At 42.9% G+C, this 20,565-nt stretch overlaps 1 protein-coding gene across 6 annotated transcripts in view; it reads left to right on the top strand.

Annotated features, from left to right (window-relative positions):
- CAMK1D (calcium/calmodulin dependent protein kinase ID) overlaps positions 1–20,565 on the top strand; it is a 435,921-nt gene that overhangs the window by 289,555 nt on the left and 125,801 nt on the right. Inside the window, exon 1 of one of the 6 annotated variants that reach the window (XM_059184142.1) lies at positions 1,686–1,796. The exons of the other annotated variants lie outside the window; for them this stretch is intronic. Within the exon in view, the coding sequence (XP_059040125.1) occupies positions 1,765–1,796 (32 nt within the window). The 5' untranslated portion in view covers positions 1,686–1,764. Of the gene's footprint in view, positions 1–1,685; positions 1,797–20,565 lie in introns of those variants that run through there. 6 annotated transcript variants of the gene reach the window in all.

Here is a 20,565-nt window from a genome sequence, read left to right as displayed (position 1 = left end):
GGTAGGACCCTGCCTCACCTGCTTCAGGTGTATCTCAGGCTGTCCCATATCCCCCAACTGGACCTCTGGCCAGAGAGCTGAGGAACAGACCCCGTTTTTTTCAGATTGGAGTAATAGAGGCAGCCACGAGTCCTGTCAAGGGGCGACCGCAAGTTAGAATGGCAGTAGCTCCATGGGACAGTGTGTTTCTGAGATTCTTTGGGGCTTGATTCCGCCTATTTGGAAATAAACATTATTTACACTTTGAACGTTCCATCATTGGTGCCACATTCATACGTGGAAATATTATGTCCTGAGTGAGATTACTTTGTATGTACTGATACGGGATGGTTGTGAAGATGTGATGTTAGTGAATGACCACTATACGTTAACACTGTGGAGTGTATGCTCTTATTTATGTTTTTAAAATAAGGTAATATAGACACATATACACTTATATACATAGGAATTGTCCAGAGGCTTGTTTAGAAAATTGCTATGGGTCAATTCTTGGAGGAAAGATGAGGTGTTTAGAATAGGAAGAAAACCTGTTTTTACTCAATACCATTTTGTCCAAATAAAATTTCTTATTTTGCCGTGTTTTTAAAAAATGCCTTTAAAGAGCCCCCACCTGTACTTATTCCCAGGGCTCTAAGACTGTCCTGTGAAAATTGCTTATGGGGTCTTTAAGAGCCTCTGGTTACAAAAGCAGACTGCACCTTTCATGGCCAATTTTGAATGGTAATGATTTCGCTGCCACCAGTAATTCTCACGATGAGAGTCGGTGTTCAGGATGACAAAGAATTTCATTGTGCTGGCATAATCAGAGCCCGAGTCTTCCTGTGTGAGGATGTGATGGAGAGAGCAGGGGAGAGGGATGGGTGGGTCCTATCAGGCTCGAAATGCAAAAAAGTCTGATGTGGTGCATTTCCAGAACAGATTCATTTTTAATATCAGCCTTTGCTCTGAGCCCTTAATGATTTGGGTCTTTAATTATCTCACTGAGCTATTCATGTTGATTCAAGATCAGCCATTCTCTCTGATTTATTGATTCTGTGCTCCGAAAAAAAAAAATTTCACAGTATGTTTTGACAAAGAACCTTTTAACACAATGCCTCCTGTGTGCTGTGCCCCAATGACTCTGTGCCAGGAAACTTTACATCTGCTTTCTCCCTACTGGGTTTTATGCTCATAATAGATTAAAGTTGCAGTTTAATTTTTATTACGACTTTAATATATGACTCTGTGAGTTTATGAGCTTCTGATCGGGAAGGGTAGCAAAACCCGATCATGATGATATTTTCTTGTGACCAAATCCCTCAACTAAACCAAAGGCCCCTGGCTACGTGGCATAGGTGTGTCTGAGCTCAAGGGCACAGAGGCAGCAGGCTAGGGATAGGAAGCGACATTTGTCGTAGTGCATGCAAGAGAGCCTTTGTCTGGGATGAAGGCTCCTTCTCCCAATTCTGGAGAGCAATGAGAAGAGGGATCACGGAGGTGAACAGCTGCCAAGAGCAGCAATAGCAGGGAAGCTTGGCTTCCCCAGCAAAGAGCTCTACGACTCTAACGAGTTCTGCTTCCCTGCCAATGATCCCATGTTCTTCCCTCACAATTTTTCAGGAACATCACAGCCTGTAAGCTCCAGAACACTGTGTTTCAGTTTGTGTGATCGACTGACTTTGAGACTGGTCGTAAATACGGTTGATGAATGACCTACCTCCGTGTAGGTCTTTCAACTGAACTGTAAAAATGAGTTGAAAAACCAAGAGTCCCCGCTTGCCAGAAATGGACGTGACGAAAAGCAGCCGGGGAATAAGGTAAATGACAGAAGGGTTTCATCCAGGCCCTGCTCAGAAAGTACTCCCAAGTTCTCGGGTTTCGTTTCCCAAGGTTAGAGAATACCATCGCGATCTGAGTGCTGTTGTTTTCCGTGAGATCTCTTCAGGGCCTTGTGGTTCCTTCCAGGGCCCACATCTCTCCTGGCCACCACAGGAACAAGTGGCTTATGGTGATGCCTGTGGGGGTCAGTTGGCAAAGCTCCATTTGGCGTGAATGATTGAATCATGGTGTCATGGCGTCTGCTTTCGTCCTAAAAAAGTAAATAATTTATTGAGAGAAAAACAGATACAACCCAGTCACTAATAAAAAAACTTCTATTCTCAAAGATGAATCGTGAGGAGAGAGATCGAAAGGAGTACGAACAACTCAGTAGAATTTGGCGCCTTAATATTACAGTTTTGTTATAATGTTGGCAGTTTTTCCCTGCCGGGTTTGGGTAGAAAACTCATCCAGAGTCCTTGAGATCCACAGGTCAGTGAAGGGGTGTAGGTCTTTCAAGGACCCAGAATTCCTTTAATTTCTGGAATGCTCACAGCTTCTGTTTATCCTCAGGTGTCTTTGTAGTGGGTTTCTTCTTTCAGGTTTTTTGGGTTTCAGGTTAATGCTTCTGAAAAAGGGAGCATGGAGGGCCCTTCTTAGTGGCCCTACATACACTCCACAAGGGGGAGAGCGACGTCCCCCTTTGTCTTCCTCTTGTGTACACCTCGGAGTGCGCAGCAAGAAGGAGGTTATGACCACCTTATGTGACTGCATATTTTCACTTAGAAGGGTTCCCTAGCAACTACTTGAATAACTTACTTGCTTCTGTCTTCCTACCATTCCTTCCCCTTTCAAACACCACTTAATCTCTATTAACTGGTTAAATATACTCATTAACTAAATAAAGTATACCCTCTAATACTGTATTTCTCCTTTTGGCAGCTTGACATCCTACTTCATAAAGAGATTTGGCTTCTCTTGCCCTTCATCAAAAATTTGAAATCCATTTGAACAGAAAACCCACTGAAATGCATATATAAAGTAGTTTTTCTCACAAAAGTGTGGATATTAGGAATTGGCTTGAACTGAGTTGAGCCTACTATTTATAACTTAGAAAGTTATATTCAGTTTCTACTTACATTCATTTATCATTAAGTGGAAAACAAAATAAGGTTGATATTTGGTCATTTCATTTTTTAAAAAAGATTTTATTTATTTGACAGAGAGAGAGTGAGAGAGCACAAGCAGCGGGGAAAAGCAGAAGGAGAGGGAGGGGCAGGCTCCCTGAGCAGGGAGCCTGATGTCGGACTTGATCCCAGGATCCCAGGGTCGTGACCTGAGCTGAAAGCAGATGCTTAACCAAAAGCAGATACTTAACCTACTGAGCCATCCAGCCGCCCCTGGTCATTTCTTTTAATGATTTATTCTGATTCACAATTTCATTGATAATATACAAAGCGAACAAGACACATTAACATAAGAGATCACTCCAATGTGCAGAGATCATGGATGTGATAGATACTGTTACTGTTTTAGGATTTGGTCTTGACGGAAGCCCCACCCTCTCATCTGAACACTGTCCTGTGTGCTGGGGACTGGTCAGTTCTCTGCTCTCCGTATGGACCTGTGAGCTTCGCTCTGTCTTTGCAATGACCTCAAAGGCTATGTGGCCATGAGTCAGGGAGAATTGGCAGATGGACACGGGAGGTACCCCTTACTGAGCACTTACTGGGCCAGCTGCTGTCTGTGCACTGTTTGTGCCTTGCCTCTTACTGTTTGTGCCGTGCCTCTTGAAGTCAGCTCCAGTCATACTCTCTGCTAACCACAGGTTGATACCGTTGTTTCACCATGCAAGCCATCACATGCCTATGGCTGCACCCCTGGTCCCCAAGATAACAAAGAGGCTCTCAATAGACTTCCTCTTCCTTCTCCCCCCGATTCTTGAAGACCGTCTCTGAGGTGGTGCTTGAGATGGAAGAAGAGCCAAGCGTAGGCAGGGCCTTCCAGAAATTGGACTGAGGCATGATCGGTTGGGGGTTGGACCCAGAGCAGTGGAGCAGATCGGAAGGCAGTTTAGTTACAGTACGAGCTGGCATGAGTGTGGGGGTTCGAGGACTGTGGACGAAAGAGGTGGGAGACCTGGCCTGGGCCCAGTTCCTCACGACTGTGATCTGCGGCCTATGTAGCACATCTCTTCTGTGACTAAAATGAAAGGAGAGGGAGGCCTTGCAGAACCAAACCAACACTTACATTCCGTGCCTAGAGACGTTGAGATTGCCAGCATCAACGAGGGAAAGGGCGCCCGGATCCCCTGCAGCTGTGAGACCACCTCTGGCCTTCCAGCCCAGGTCACTACGGCTCCTGTAACTGACATAGTTTTTCGTAGTGTCACTTTTGATGCCAAAGAGAGATGAGACAGACCTGGCAGTTCCTATTTTGCTCGCTTTGCTTTAAAAGGCCAAGTTATGTAAACCACGCGGTTGAACTATTTTCCTCTGTCACAAAGAGCTGTATGAACAAAGCAGCTGTTTTATTTCACACATGGTTAATTTTATTTCTCCTTCACAGGTATTTCTGTATTTTGATACAGCTTTTCAACTGAGCTGCAAAACTAGCCCATTCAACAATTGGATCATAGTACGTGGCCTATTTCTTACTGATAGAGCAGAGGTCATTGGTACTGAGTGATTGATGTAATGTGAGATGTTGCAAGACAGACAAAGGGACAGAGGAGAGTTCAGAAAATAGACCCCCCCCCCCCCACGATTACAAACACACACACAATTTGGTAGATGTTGAAGAAAATATATCAGACCAGTGGGAAAGGTAGATTGTCTAATATAATCACGCCAGTAATTTAGGGAAAAAATTATCTCTGCCTTACTAACTCATACAAAATAAACTCCAGTTGTACCAGCATATAATTGTAAAATATTGAAATAACAAAATACAGATTTTCATACTATCTTTTTATCATGTTGGGTTGCAAGAAAATCCCAAGCTTGACATAAACCTAAGAAGCCACAACAAATAATATTGAGAGTTTGATGACAGGAAAATAAAAATGAAAACTCCTTTATAGCTAAAAGCCATTTAAAAAGTAAAAGGAAACAGGCAAAATATTTGCAAAACAGGGAACTGACAGAGCTTTAATTTTTGTGTTAATTAAAATGTGAATCGATAAGAAAAGTACAAGCCATTTGTAGAAAAATGGGCTCTTCTGACTCCTAGAGCTCTAAGATAATAAATTTGTGTTAAGTCGCTAAAAAAAAAAAAAAAAAAAAAAAAAAAAATTAAATAAATAGGCAAAAGACATACATAAGTAATTCCAAGAAGAGATGGTCTTTCATTCTTTCAATACACATGGATTGAGTGTCTTCTATTGCTGTAGGTTTTAGTAGGGCTGGGGATTAGCAGTGAACATGACAGTGATTCTGCCCTAAAGCGCTTACATTCTAATGGAGTTAACAGACAGCAAACAGTATTTGACTACATCTGCAAGGAAACAGCACTTATGACAGTGTATTAACCATGTGTCTCTGATACTTTGACATCTCTGGGACTTGATAGCCTTGGAGAGACTGCCCCACCCCCGTTAGCCAATTCCTAGAGAGACTTAATGACTCACCTGTGATCGCACATGTACGCCAAGCAGTCTAGAGCCCACAGCCTAACCACCTCCTCTGGGGGGTTCTTACACTCAGGAACACTGTTCCTCTCACCCTGATCCCTCAGGGCCAAGTAACAGATAGTAGTAGCTCCCTAGAAATTATTCAGACTGAAATTATTAAAACCAGACAGTCATAAACCCCTTTGCCCTGCCTTGCCTATTTCTCCTTGGAAACCATTTAATAAAGGCTCTTGCCCACATTTCTCCCACTCTTTCTGCCTCCCAACTGACCCCCGTGCTTCCTCAGGTGGCCCCACGTAGCGTCATGTGCCGCCTGGAAACCCTCAGTAGCGATCTGTCTTTTTAGTACCAGTCGTTCCCTGATCTGTTGGCCTCATTTTTACTGAATAAAATGAAAACGTGAATTTTAAAGCAAAGAGTGGCTTGGGGTAACCTGGGTGGCTCGGTTGGTTAAGCATCTGCCTTCGGCTCAGGTCGTGATCTTGGGGTCCTGGGACCGAGTCCTGCGTCAGAGTCCCTGCTCAGTGGGGAGTCTGCTTCTCCCTCTTCCTCAGCCCCTCCCCCTGCTGGTGCTCCCTCCCTCTCTTTCCCTCTCTCAAATAAATGGATAAAATCTTTAAAAATAATAATAAATAAAACAAAAAGTGACTTGGAGTTTCCTTATGTTTGCTAATCAAAGAAGGCTTCTCAGAAGAGGTGCCATTTATGTAAAGATCTTTAAGACAAGGAGAGGGCTTCTATGCAAAGAACTGGGGAAAGCATTCCAGGCAGAGGAAGTAACTCTTGCAGAGGTCCAGTGTGAGGTATGTTTGATGTAAACAACAAATAGAAAAAATGCCTTATGGCTGGAGTAGAATTGGAGTTGGAGAGAATGTAAGCTGGAAAGTCAGAGAGTCCGGCAAGGCCTAGCGGACGAAATCAACAACATGGCTTTAAAAAAGGAAGAAATGATCACACGGCGAAGATGTTAGAGGCTGATAATACCCACGGAGTGCAGGGTGCAGGGTAATAAGCATTCCTGTGTACTGTTTGTGCAGTGGGACATTTGTTCAATCTTTATGGAGGACAGTGTGGCCATATTGCTCAAGATTTTAAACGCACATACTCTTCTTAAAAATCTTCTGACTCGGGATGCCTGGGTGGCTCAGTTGGTTAAGCAGCTGCCTTCGGCTCAGGTCTTGATCCCAGCGTCCTGGGATGGAGTCCCACATCAGGCTCCTTGCTCGGCAGGGAGCCTGCTTCTCCCTCTGCCTCTGCTGCCACTCTGTCCGCCTGTGTTCCCTTGCTCGTGCTCTCTCTCTCCCTGGCAAATAAATAAATAAAATCTTTAAAAAAAATCTTCTGACTCAAGTACAACTGACACATGATGGTTCGTTAGTTTCAGGTGTGCAACACAGTGATTTGACTACTCTGTTGGTTACGTTGTGCTCGCCACAAGTATAGCTGCCTGCTGTCACCTTACAAGGCTGTCACAGTACCATCAGCCATGTTCCCTGGGCTGCCCCTTTCATCCCCACGACTTGTTCATTCCAGCACCAGAGGCCTGGACCTCCCACTTCCCTTCACCCATGTGGCCCATCTCCCAACCCCCTTCCCTAGGGCAACCATCAGTTTGTTCTCTCTATTTATAGGTCTGATTCTGCTTTTTGTTTGCTTACTCATTTGCTTTGCTGTTTAGATTCCATATAGAAGTGAAATCATACAGTGTTTGCCAGTCTTATTTTACTTGACATAATACCCTAATACCCTCTAGGTCCATCCATATTGTTGCAAATGGCAAGATCTCATCCTTTTTTCATATATATATATATATATATATACACACACACATACATACATATATGAGATATCTAGCTCATATCTTCTTCATCTGTTCATCTATTGATGGACACCTAGGTCACTTCCATATCTTGGCCATTGTAAATAATGCTATAATAAATGCAGGGGTGCATACATCTTTTCAATTTAGTCTTTTGGGGTTTGGGGGGTAAATAATTGGGTCATATGGTAGTTCTATTTTTAATTTGTTGCGGAACTTCCATGCTGTTTTCCACAGTGGCTGCACCAGTTTACATTCCTACCAACAGTGTAGGAGGGTTCCCTTTTCTCCAAATCCTCACCAACACTGAGTATTTCTTCTCTGTTTGGTACTGCTCATTCTGACTGGTGTAAGGTGATACCTCACTGTGGTTCTGATTTGCATTTCTTTGATGATGAGTGAGACTGAGCATCTTTGCCTGTACCTGCTGGCCATCTGGACATCTTCTTAGGAGAAATGTCTGTTCATTTCCCCTGCCCATTTTAGAATTGGATTGTTTGCTTTTTGGGTGTTGAGTTATATCAGTTCTTCATATATAAATGCACATACCCTCGAACCCAGTAATTCCATGTCTGGAAAATTGTCCAACAAATCGATTTATTGCCTTGTTTGTGATCACAAAACAAAACAAACAGAAGTGGAAGCAATCTGTTAATAAGAAACTAGTTAAAGAAAGTATGGGATGTTAATACAGCATAGCTATATACAGATGGATATGTGCTGATATGAAGAATTGTTTACCTTTTTACTCAAATGCAATATTTATTTAAATATATATTTATTGGTCATATGATCCACAGAGACTTACACATATATGTACACTTTTTAGGGGAAAGAGGAGATATTATGTATATTTTGTACATCACAATCAATTGTATAGGACGGATACATGGCTAATTTTAAAAAAGACACAAGGTGCACCTGGGTGGCTCATTTGCTTAAGCGTCTGACTCTTGGTTTTTGCTCAGGTCATGATCTCAAGATCATGGGATCCGTCCCCATGTTGTACTCTGTGCAGAATCCGCTTGGGATTCTCTCCCTCTCCTTCTCTTTCCCCCGCTGCACCCTGTGTGCAAGCATTCTCTCCCTCTTCAATAAATAAATCAATAAATAAAATCTTAAAAAAAAAAAAACCCATAACACAAGAAACATCTTTGGCTAATGATAGAGAGTGGGATGGAGATGGGAGCAACATCTCTGAATGATTTGCAGTTATGAATATTAGGGGAAACCAATGGTGAGAGATATGGGAATTGACTGACCTGTCTTTGCAGTTTTCCTGGAAATCTGAAATTTCTCAATGAAAAAGTATTTTAAAGGCACCTGGGAGGTTAAGTGTCCAACCCTTAATTTCAGCTCAGGTCATGATCTCAGGGTCGTGGGATGGAGGCCCGAGTCAGGCTCTGCACTTGCAAGGAGTCTGCTTGAGATTCTCTCTCTGTCCCCACCCTTCTACTTTCTCAAATAAATAAATAAATGAATAAATAAATAAATCTTTTTTTTAGATTTATTTAAAAAACACACCTCCCTCAAAGCTTAAAAGTATATAAATCAAAGCATCCGCAGAGGTGGTCTTATGATAGTGGGATAATAGGTGATTCATTTTCTTCTCTCTGTATCTGTAGTTTTACATAGTTACCATGCTTTATTTGTTTAATTTTTAAAAAAATATTTTAGAGAGTTATGAAAGTGTAGGGCGGGCTGAACTAAGGACATGGCTAGTCTGTCCTGGACTTTCTTCTTCTCTCCTTACACCCCCGGCCACCCCCAAATTTCTTTGCCTTCTTTAAAATGTCAGAGAACGAGGTTTTTTGATTTGAAGAAGAAAGAGAAGTTTTCCAATGACTGTGCGTGATTCTGGGCTCATTCAGTTACAGTATTAGCAACCCAGTTCACCCTGGCTTGAGCAAAAAAGTATTGCTTCACAGTTGAATGTCAACCGGGGTAAAACTTGCTTCTGACACAGTTGGAGTCCAGTCCAAACCTGTTTTCCTCTTTTAGTTCTGCATCCTCTTGGGTTCTTTATTTTTAGGTGGTTTTTCCAGCTGACAGCCCCTTTACCCTGTAGAAAGAACTCTTCTTTTGTCCCCAAAAGTTCCAGCAGAAAGCAGGATAGGCAATGGCTGCCTGATGGCCCCTGGGCCACCCTCTCGAATAAGACTCTGAGACAGAGTGCCTTGCGGTGGTTTCCATTCCTCCTGTGGCCCCCAGTAGAGGCACTGAATTCATGCCCGGCTCCAAAATGCAACGGTGTTACCATGCAACCCATGTAACAATGCAGTCGACTGAAAAATAAAGGAATATTTTATCCCTTTGGAAGTCCTGCAGTACCTTTGATTTAGAAGAAGAGACATGAGGAGCTGGAATGTTCTCCAGGTTTTTTTTTTTTTTTTTCTTTCTTTCAATAATTGTCCTGGGGTGAAGAAGCTTGAAAATTACTGCTTTAAAGTCATCCCAGGAGTCTGAATGCCTGCAGAAATATCCATCCACTTAAGTTATTCATTTGTATTCATGTTCAACAGTAATTGTCTTAATAGATGAAAATGTCATTCTCTAAAAGCTGTCGTTTACTGACTAAATTCTACTTATAATTCTTGATGTTCTTCATTATGTTCGGAAACATAAGAATTTTCTACGCAGTAGGACAAGTAGTTCTAGTAATCAGTTTCAAATTTCTCACCTTCCTAGGAAAATGGGACTTTCAAAGAAAATAGTTTATGAAGCTGTGTCAGTTTTATGTAAATATACGGGTTGGGGTTGGATTTTGGCAGTCTTGTTTGATGTTCCAGGATGTTTATCCACCTAGACCCTTCTAAAGTAGATCAGAGTTCCCAGCTAAGCTGCTTGTTTGGTGTTATACTAATGGGATTTGTCACCAACCTTAGGAAAAAGAAATGATACTGAATTCAATATAATTTATAGTTAAAAAGCAGGTTACCTCAGGGGTACTGTGAGATAAAACCCAGAGGGGGCAGTAGGAATAATTCCCAAATTCACCCAGCATTTAAAGGAAACACTTGATTGAGATTTGGGTTAAATTGTCCTAAAAAGTTTCAAAATGGTTCTTAACCTGGCCTCCATCTAGAACTAGAATTAGAGATTGGGATTCCCAAAGCACCAGAAAATGTTTCTCTGCTGGGACCTCCTGGCTTGTTATTCTGTTGTTAAATGCAAAGCAGGGAAGATTGAGAATCCATGTTCAACTTTTGCAGTGTTGCCAAGTTTTTTGAGAGTGCAATGATGGTTTTATAAAAATCAAGGACAAGGGAAAGACCCTTGACCCGGACGTACTTCCTGTGTCTCCATTTATGTTTACTGAGCCTCTCTGACTCTGGTCTGGATTTGGGCCAGGCCTTGCTCAGCGTTTGGAATAGAGGCGGTGGGCTGTGTGCCTTTTAATGGCCATGAGACGTGAAAGGACAGTGGTCTGTGTAGGCAGTCTACAGGAAGTGGCTTTGGTAGTTTCCCAAACTACTAAATTTCATGAAGTCTGTTCAGTTTACTTAGCAAGGGTTATTTGTTTGACAGCAAAGCTTGTATGGCCTTGGGATAACTATTTATTTAAATCGTTATACTAGTTTTCTCAAGGTATTTACTCTGTAAATACCACTCTATTGTCAGGCCTGATACAGTTTTTAAGTATGCTTAAATTGCAAGAACATGTTTGTGAAAATGTTTAGCATGACGTGTGATGCGTAGTAAATGCTTTTGCAGTTTACCTCCTGGAATTCTCAGACTTCAGAGGTCACCACAAACACAGGACTAGAACATCCTGACCATTGCTCTTAGGGAGGAAATAGGGTTAGATGCCTGTAAGCCTCAGGTCACAACTTCATACTAGCCCATCAGTCCGTAACATTTATTTGTGTTTCAGTTTAATATGTATTATTGATTCATTGCCTTTGAACTCACAGCCAGTGTAGACCACAGCTCACACCTGAACAAAGCTTATCTAGCATGTGTATTTTTGATGGAAAACATCCCAGTCTTCCCGCAATCGGGAACACTAGGCAGTATTTCCATGCTGTGACCAGGAAATGGTTTGTTTATTTATTTATTTATTTATAAATAAAAATTCTATTTGTTTATTTGACAGAGAGAGAGAGAGAGAGAGAGAGCGCGCGCGCAAGCAGGGCGAGTGGCAGGGAGAGGGAAAAGCAGACTCCCAGCAAAGCATGGGGAGCCCAATGCAGGACTCGATCTCAGGACGCCTGGATCATGATCTGAGCTGAAGACAGACGCTTAACCAACTGAGCCACCCAGGTGCCCCTGGGAGCTGTTTTAAACAACAAAATCACTAAAGAAAGCATTGGCACAAAATAGACTTCACAAAGAAACTTACTTACAGTGCAAGAACTGAAACAGGAAGGCAAAGTGTCGGCTTATGTGACCCATGCTGGACTCCTGTGAGTTGGGATTCAAATGTCCTCCGCTCTGTTCATGTCCCCCAATGACCACGAAAGTGCCACCAGCACTGATTTTGCTGTTACAAAGAAATTTTAGCAAGTAGGGGAATTTGCAGATTTGGAATCCACAAATAATGAGGACTGACTGTACTCACATTTTCATTTAGTTTACTGCCTATATTTCTCAACAAATTTGTAAAGCATAAAAATTAGGCATTTCCTCTTCTGATCGTGGCCCAAATCCAGACCAGAGCTAGAGGCTAGTAAGGGCAGTGGAAACACAGGAAGTGCTTCTGTGTCAAGGGCCTTTCCCCTGTCTTTGATTTTTAAAACCATCCATTGCATTCTCCTGAAACTTAGTAGCGCTGCAGAAACTGAACCCAGATTCCTGTTCTTCTGTTCCCTGTTTTCCATTTAGCAACAGGGTCTCCAGCTAGCAGGTAAAAGTAGAGAAATATTTTATAGTGCCTAGAGACTCAACTAAATTCTAACTCTGCTTCTAGTTCTGGTTCTTTTTTTTTTCATTTTTTAATTTTTTTATAAACATATATTTTTATCCCCAGGGGTACAGGTCTGTGAATCGCCAGGTTTACACACTTCACAGCACTCACCAAAGCACATACCCTCCCCAATGTCCATAACTCCTCTGGTTCTTGAACATATGAAAGTAAGAACCATTTTGAGAGTTTTCAGGAAATTTAACTCAAATCTGATTTCAATCTGTTTTTCTAAAATCTGGGTGAATCTGTGTATTTTTCCTATAGGCTACTGCGGGCTTTACCTTACAGTGCCCCTACGTTAGCCTTTTTTTTAAACTATAAATTATATTGGGTTCAGTATTGTTACTTACCTTGGGTATGATTGAAAATGTGCTTTTATTTAAAAGCTGACATTTTCGTCTGTAGTGGCTGTAGCTTATTCTTTAGTGAGCAAAGAATTTTTACTTCCGATAGCTTATTCACTAGAATTAGAAAAACCAAAGTGATTTGCAAAAAAAAAACAAAAAAAACCCAAAACCCCAAAACAAACAAACTCCCACCAAAAATTTTTAAAAAGTGCACAAAGTTTTTAACTAAAAAAATTAATTAATGGCAATTAATTGTCATCTTTTTAAGTGCACATGTAGCAGGCTTCAGGCTTCTTCCATTGTGAGCCGGGTCGTGGATCAGGAAAGGGACAGAGGCTGTGTGGATTCTTTCTGGCTGCTTAGATGGCCTCTTCTGTCTCAGTCCCATTTTGTTTAAGGTAGTGTGGTTCTTAAGTGACATCTCTGTGATAAACCACCTGTCCTTTACACTGTAAAATGTTTCTTAAATGTTCCTCCTCCTGCAAACCTCAGGTCATTCCCCAGTATTTACTCTAGGAGTCTTGTATAAATTAAGGCAGTTTTGTTTTTCTCCAAAACACATGGTGCGTGCTCACTTGCTCCTAGAAAGGAAATATTGAGGTCTTTGCTGCTAGAGTGGATAAATCCCAGATCTTAGGGGCTACATAGGAGAGAGGCACATTTCTCACTCCTATGATACACAATTGGGAGACTGGCTAGGGGCCAGGGGTTCTCTTCCATCTGTCATTCACACTCCCAGGCAGGCAGACACTCATAGATGTGGATATGCAGCCAGTAGCAGGGAAAAGAAAACAAATAGACCAATAGAAGGGAAGTTTTTATGAAGACTAGAAGCAATGCGCATCACTTCTCCCCACATTCTTGCTGGGACTCATTCCTGTGGCTCCCCATAGATATGACAAGGTGGGGGCTGGAATCGTGGGGCCAGGCAGCCTCTTCCTGGCTGCAGTGCTGTGCACCGTGGGAGGGGAGCACTAAGTGTTCACTCACAGCTCGCTGTCCCTGGCGCACAGCAGAAAGCTGCTGGACGGGACGGGGGTGGGAGGGGCGGGGTAGGGGGGGTGCCACCCTTGGTGCAGCCTGGTAAGATGATAGGAGAGCCCATGCCAACATTGAGGAGGTGAGCTTGTTGGCCGTGTTTCTGTCAAATTGTACCCAGGCTCAAGCTGAGCCCCGATTAGTGCCCCGCCTCCTCCAAGGTAGAGAAGCTTGTCTGTTTCAGGCAAATCCGCCACAGGGCGTGGGAATCTGGTTTGGACGCTCACTGGAACTCCTGGAAGATAGGCTCCCTCTGAGACTCCTACGGAAGAGGAGCTCAGTACATGCAAGGGGAGCACGCATAAGGCTGGCTAATGTGTCCCTGGCCCCACTGTGGGCAGAGCCTGTGCTGAGCTCTTCTCATCTCTTATCTCACTGAACCTCTAAATCACCATGACAAGGCAGCTATTCTATTAGTATGACCCTGATTTTAGAGCAGAGGAAGTCGTGTGCACTAAGGCACGTAACTTGCTCACAGCACATAGCCTAGAAATAGCAGAGTTAGGTTTGAGCTCGGACAGCGTTGGGAATGAATGAGAGGGACATGGTGTCTCCCCGCGCCGGCCCTCCCCCGCTCCCCCTGCCCCCCACCCGCGGAGTGGGGGATGGGTGAAGGAAATGTGGAGCGCTGGGAATGAATGAGAGTGACATGGTGTCCCTCTTTGGTGCTTCTGCAAGGCTTCCCATAGCGTGCTCCACAGTGACAGAAGATCCCTACCAGGGAGACACTGTTCTTCCTTCCAGATCATGAGGCCAGAGACTAGGACTAACAGTAATGTTAACAGTTATATAGTTGTTACTTTAAGGACAGAGAAACAGAGCTTACATTGTAGATTAGAGTTGTCTCTCAAAAAGTTAATTTGATTTCTGGAGTTCCTTCTAAGCAATATCTTATCACCATCAAGAAGATAACCAGTTGTGATATAAACCCAAATTTTTCCTGTAGTTTAGCCATTTTTATTTATTTTTATTTTTAATTTTATTTTTATTTTTAGAGCGAGCATGCACACATATGGGGGGGGGCAGAAGGAGAGAGAGGGAGTATTAAGCAGGCTCCCTGCTTAGCAAAGAGCCAGAGGCAGAGCTCGATCTCGTGACCCTGAAACCATGACCTGAGCTGAAATCAAGAGACCAGTGCTTAATAGACAGAGCCACCCAAGTGCCCCTAGATATTTTTAATTAAAAAAAAAAAAAGATTCTGGGCACCTGGGTGGCTCAGTGGGTTGAGCCTCTGCCTTCGGCTCAGGTCATGATCTCAGGATCCTGGGATTGAGTCCTGCATCGGGCTCTCTGCTCAGCAGGAAGCCTGCTTCCTCCTCTCTCTCTGCCTACTTGTGATCTCTCACTGTGTCAAATAAATAAATAAAATTAAAAAAAAAATTCTTTGTAACACATAGTGTAATATGAGTTTCAGGTGTACAATATAGTGTTTCAACAATTCCATATATCACTCAGGGGTCATCATGACAACGGCACCCCCCAGCCCCAAGTTTAGCCATTTAAAAAAATAAATCTGTCATTTGGTAAATAGCTGTGTGTCTCATAAACAATTTTAGTTAATACCACTACCTCTATTTTTCCAGAGCTGGGACACAAATAGGACGCTAACCCTTTTGGACTAATGTGTTCAGCCCCCAAGTCAGGCCAGGTGAGAGATGTGCTGCCCAGAGGTTTTACATGCTGTGAGTGGCTGAGGCTCAGAGGGTCCCACTGGCAAGCGTAGGAACTGCCGGTGTGGAAGACCTGGACCCCTGGGTGGTGGGCATCGGGTACCCAGGTTGTCTTCTCTCCTGGTGACTTAAGTCAACTGATTACGCTGTGAAAAAGACACTTCTGTAGCACCAACCGGGAAATAATAAATATTTAGCTGCTTTGTCCAACAGCAGCCTTTGATACATCACCCAGATCCATTTTCAGCTGAGTTCAAGTTCAGTAGAGGGAACCGCTGTCACCACGTGAGCTCTCCTATTTATCCAAAGGCATACATTCCATAGACAAGTCATCTAACGTTTGGTACTTGATTCACACTTCTCTGTGAGCCAAAAATAAACCAATATTGTTCCCTGAATTATTTCCCAGCTTTTTTGGAGAGAGAGAGAGAGTATATGTGTGTGCATAGATGTGTACTGGTGAGTACTCTAACTGTCCCTCCAATTAGTGGTATTAATGAGCTCCTACAGCAGGCATGTCCACATCTGTGCTGCATTCATTCCCTTTCCATCCTTTAAGTATAAGAAGTAGACTCATTAGGCGAGGTTAAAAAATAGAACATTATTTATGTAAAACCCCTCACTGGTGTCAGGATTTCGTATAAATGTAGCTGATTACAGTCAGCAGTCCCCCACTATTGCTGGATTACAAACACGAGCTCATTCTCACCATCCCCTTATCATCATCTTAGTCTCGAATGAACTACCAAGTGATAATGGCAAGGGACCGATGAAAATGTGGGCACGGTGCCGTCCATAGACCCTGCATCCAGCTGTTAGGGTTTTGAGTTAAGATCTTTGTCTGCCACAGACAGTCCTCCCAGATGTCACATTTCCAAGAGCTTCTCGTTTTCTGTATCTAAGGAGCTAACACTCAAAAGAAAGAGACACTTCCCCAAGAATGAGTCATCAAGCGTTGAAACTGAGGTGAAGTGCATATTCTGAGTGATTGACAATTTAGGAAATGACCCCTGGGAATAAAATGGCTTCTGTCAAACGTTGTGAACTGGGAGTGAGGGAGGACATGGCGATGATTAGATGGAAGCACTGTTTGTGTCATTCCTTTCCTTCACGTCCAATGGCATTCCTTCTATGCATCTCCCATGGAACGTCTACTTGTTAGTGTATATTTATAATAGGAGTTAAATATCACTTCTTTCTCTTCTTGTTCTAGTAAATTTACTCCCTTGCAGTGGTGGTGTTGGTAGTAATTTGGGTTTCAGAAGCATGAAGTAAGACTTGGTAACAGTTATTGGACAGAATTAAAATACAGAGATAGTGGGTATGCTGTCCCTCAGAGCCGTTTTTGCTGACCAGTGCGGATCAGGGCTAAGTTAAGGCAGCTGACTTGTGCTCTGTTTGATTGGTGGTTTTTGGATACAGTGGAGATTTCCTTATACTCAGGTCTTGACGCACCACTGGATCCTGAAACCACTTTGGTGGATTGCAACTGGTTTTGAAGATAGAAAACAGAATAGAATAGGCAATAATATGTACCATACATAGGTAGTGAGGATAAGAAAATACTGTTTTTTGCATCTTTTGTTTCACTTACATGGACATGGGGGTGTGTATATAATATATGCTATGTTAGGAAGACCACTCTGGTCTTCAGTTGTGAGCATGGCGGTCCATTTCCATTTGGATCACTACCTCTCTTCAGTTCTCATGCCAAGGGCAGAGACATATTTCCTATCAATCTCACCGAAGTGTGATGTATGGTGTGTCCTGCTCTAAGAACAGCCATCACCCCCTAAGCTCTTCTGCCTGGAGGGCAGGAATGCTTTTATGAATCGAATAGTAGGATTGAGTAAAAGTGATCCTTAACTAGAAAGGCTTGCTTTTGTGATGTTGGCAGTGGTTGATTGTCTTTATGAGATACATTATCATATGCTGACGTTCTTATTTAGCACTTACTTATCCAAAAGCCATTTCATAACCTATTGATTCAGGAAGTTACGCATCATTGTTCTGAAATGAGGGACCAATAGTGTGGCAGTGTAGATGCGAAGATAGAAAGTGGAAAAGGTCTCTTTTTAGTTCATTTGCTTTTATTCTTTAATACAAGTATTTTGGGGGAACATGTGCTTTTTATGCACTGTGCTTTGGGAACACACAGATGATCGCCTTGGCCCTTTGTCTGGATTCAGAAACATATGTGTAGACTGATAGTGGCAATTCAGGGTGGTTAAGTGCCAGAGTCGAGAGAGACACACACACACACACAGACACACACAGAGAGAGAGATGTGTGAAGTTATCTGGGATTTTAAAGGAAGAAGAACTACCTGCAGTTTGGGAAGATCTTACCCAGGACAAAGTCATCAAAATAAAACCCAACAGGCAAGTAAGAATTTTCCAGCTGGAGAAAGATAGGACTTAGAGAGGGGTGGGACATATACCCTGACTCCAGAACACAGTCCCAAATCTGTTTTGCTTAGTTAGCACTTGGTGAGATTTGAGTATCGATTCTCTTGCTCTTCAACTTTGAATTCAGAAAAAAAGGAATTCTAGTTATTCAGAGTACCAGTTAGTAGAAGTCTGACTAGTTACGGTTTCACTGTAACGGCAGTGTATCAGGAAGCAGGATTATAATAATGCATTTTTTAAAGTTGTATCTATCTAGAGGTTTTTTTATTTTTTTTAAGATTTTATTTATTTATTTGACAGGGAGAGAGAGAGAGCACAAGTAGGCAGAGCAGCAGGCAGAGGGAGAGGGAGAAGCAGGCTCCCTGCTGAGCAGAGAGCTCGATGTGGGACTCGATTCCAGGACCCTGGGATTGTGACCTGAGCCGCTTAACCAACTGAGCCACCCAGGCACCCTAGAGTTTTTTTTTTTTTTTTTTTTTTTAAATTGTTGTTTTTTTGGTTTGTTTATTTTGCCTTGGGTAGAAATCAATGTGTGAAATTTTGATTTTGAGTTCTCCCTTACAAATCCAATTTGTCATCTCATATGTTCTTCCCAACAAGAATTTAGTGTTTCTTTTTTTTTTCTTTTTTTTTTTTTTAGAGATTTTATTTATTTTTTTGAGAGATTGAAGGTGAAAGAGACCACAGAGAGAGGGGGAGAAGCAGACTCACTGCTGAGTAGGAAGCCCAATGCAAGGCTCGATTCCAAGACCCTGAGATCATGACCTGAGCCATAGGGAGGTGCCCAACCAACTGAGCCACCCAGACATCCTGAATGTAGTGTTTCTTGACAAGGGAAGAGAGCTAGAAAACCAGATAGAGCACAGGTAGCAGGGAAGGTGGCCAAAGTCGGGAGGAAGCAGACATGTCTGCTGGGGGTGGTCAAAAAAAGAGATGACAAGAGGTGGGGACAGCATCAGGGGAATTCCAGAACCTAGAGGGCAAAGGTTGATACAGTTGCCTCTGCCTTCAGTTTCTTGCCTCTCATCCCTTACAGATTCCCTGTTCTTTGAGTCTGATGAGGACAGTTAAGGTTCAGAGGATTGTCACCCCCCAGAAACGGCCTGGGTTCTAGAAGACCAGCTTTCAAAAGGCTGGGACTAGAACCTCTTCTAACCTATGTCCTGAGCTGTAAAATCAGTCCTAAACCGACTCCCTTCAAGCCATTGTTAGTTGGCGATTCCTATGGATTTGTATGTGCTTAGCATAAAGCCTGGGGCATTGGAGGTGCTTCTTCAATGGTTTTCCTCCCCCTACCCCTCACCTCACACATAATCCTATGTTAGCCTCTCTAGGACTCATCAAGGTGACTTCCTCACTGCAATGACCAGAGCACACATTTATTTAGTTAACACATGCAGAGTGTGTTTCTACAACAGTAAATTTCAGAGTAGCACAGAACACAGTCATTTTAGCTTCAGCCTTCTAGACCCACCGCATGGTTGCATGTGTGACAGTCTGCCTTCTGCCCGCTCATAGTCAAGCTGACGGGGCACCCCCCACGCCCCTGGGGAAGCTTGGAGGTTCAGGTGAGGGGGTAGGGGCTTTGGATGTGCTTTCATACTCTGTTGTTGGAAGATAGGGCCTTGCGGGTGGATAAGGAGGTAAGGGGTAAGAAGAAGGAATTTAAGTAACTCCATTTAGAGACTGAAAAAGAGAAGGAAGGATGACCAATGCACCCTATATATTTATCTCCCTTCTCTTCTGCCTGATTGCTGATCCCACTCAGACCTCAGCTTAGCATAACGGTGGTCAAGGTAACATCAATGCAAATCGGGTTTTTTGTTAAACTTGGTGATACACTTTCATTACGCATTTCTCTAAAATCTCTGGTCAAGGTAACATCAAAGCAGATTGGTTTTTTGTTAAACTTGGTGATACACTTTCATTACGTGTTTCTCTAAAATCTCTGAATGACCTCAGCAAAAGAATTGGGGATCTTTTCCTTTGCCCATAACGTAAAAATATCTTGCATGTCTCTGTGTTCTTTAATAGCATGGATTTCTTTGTCTCATTTTATACATATCGACTCCCAAGACAGTTCAGTGATTACGGCCTGGCAGACAGGTAGGCTGTTTCCTTCTTTTCATTTTTGTTATATAGTGAGACTCTGTGTAATTTTACTGATCTAGGGTGTTATCAGGTATTAAATATGGGTGACTTGCTTGATGTACAGGAGCATTTTTTTTTTTAAGATGTTATTTATTTATTTGAGAGAGAGAGAACGAGCATGGGCAGGGGGAGGAGCAGTGGGAGAAGCAGACTTCCTGCTGAGCAGGGAGCCTGATCCCAGGACGCTGGGATCATGACCTGAGGACCTGAGCTGAGGGCAAACACTTAATGACTGAGCCACCCAGGTGCCCCGTTCCTGCCCCTTTCTATGGGAGTTTCCAAGGCAACATTAGCGGCCGGATATTTGCTATGTGGAAATATATGACACAGACAACTACATTCTTTATACAACTACATACAGATACTAATCCTTTCAGAACCCTGCTTTGTAAAGTTAGACTTGGCCCTTGATGTCCAGTGAAGATGCTGATTTGGGGGAAAGCTTGTTAATTGCAGGGGGAGAAGTGCAACCCGTGTTCATGGCTCTAGGATTCTGTGAAATACTTAAAGTGAATTCCTGTCCTCCCTTAAGTCCTGAAGTAAACCAAACTCTCCGAGGCAGAGGGTGAGTGACAACTTGTGTCACATAATTAGCTCAGAGTATTACAGTTGGAAAAAGTACCCAAAGGCCAGAGGTGGTTGGGTCTCTCTCCATGGCCTCACTGGGGCCCCCTACTGGCTGCACCAAGGGCAGCCTGTGAAGGGCTTTTCTGGCTGCCCAGTGGCATTTCTTTTGTTGTCATTCAGGAGCATGTGGGCTGATAAGAAAAGCTGAGGGATGAAAAAAAAAAAAAAGGA

This window comes from Mustela lutreola, chromosome 8, assembly GCF_030435805.1.
Source record: "Mustela lutreola isolate mMusLut2 chromosome 8, mMusLut2.pri, whole genome shotgun sequence".
Classification (NCBI taxonomy): Eukaryota; Metazoa; Chordata; class Mammalia; order Carnivora; family Mustelidae; genus Mustela; species Mustela lutreola.
Note: the sequence above shows the minus strand (reverse complement) of the source record. Positions and strands in the feature narration are given on the sequence as shown.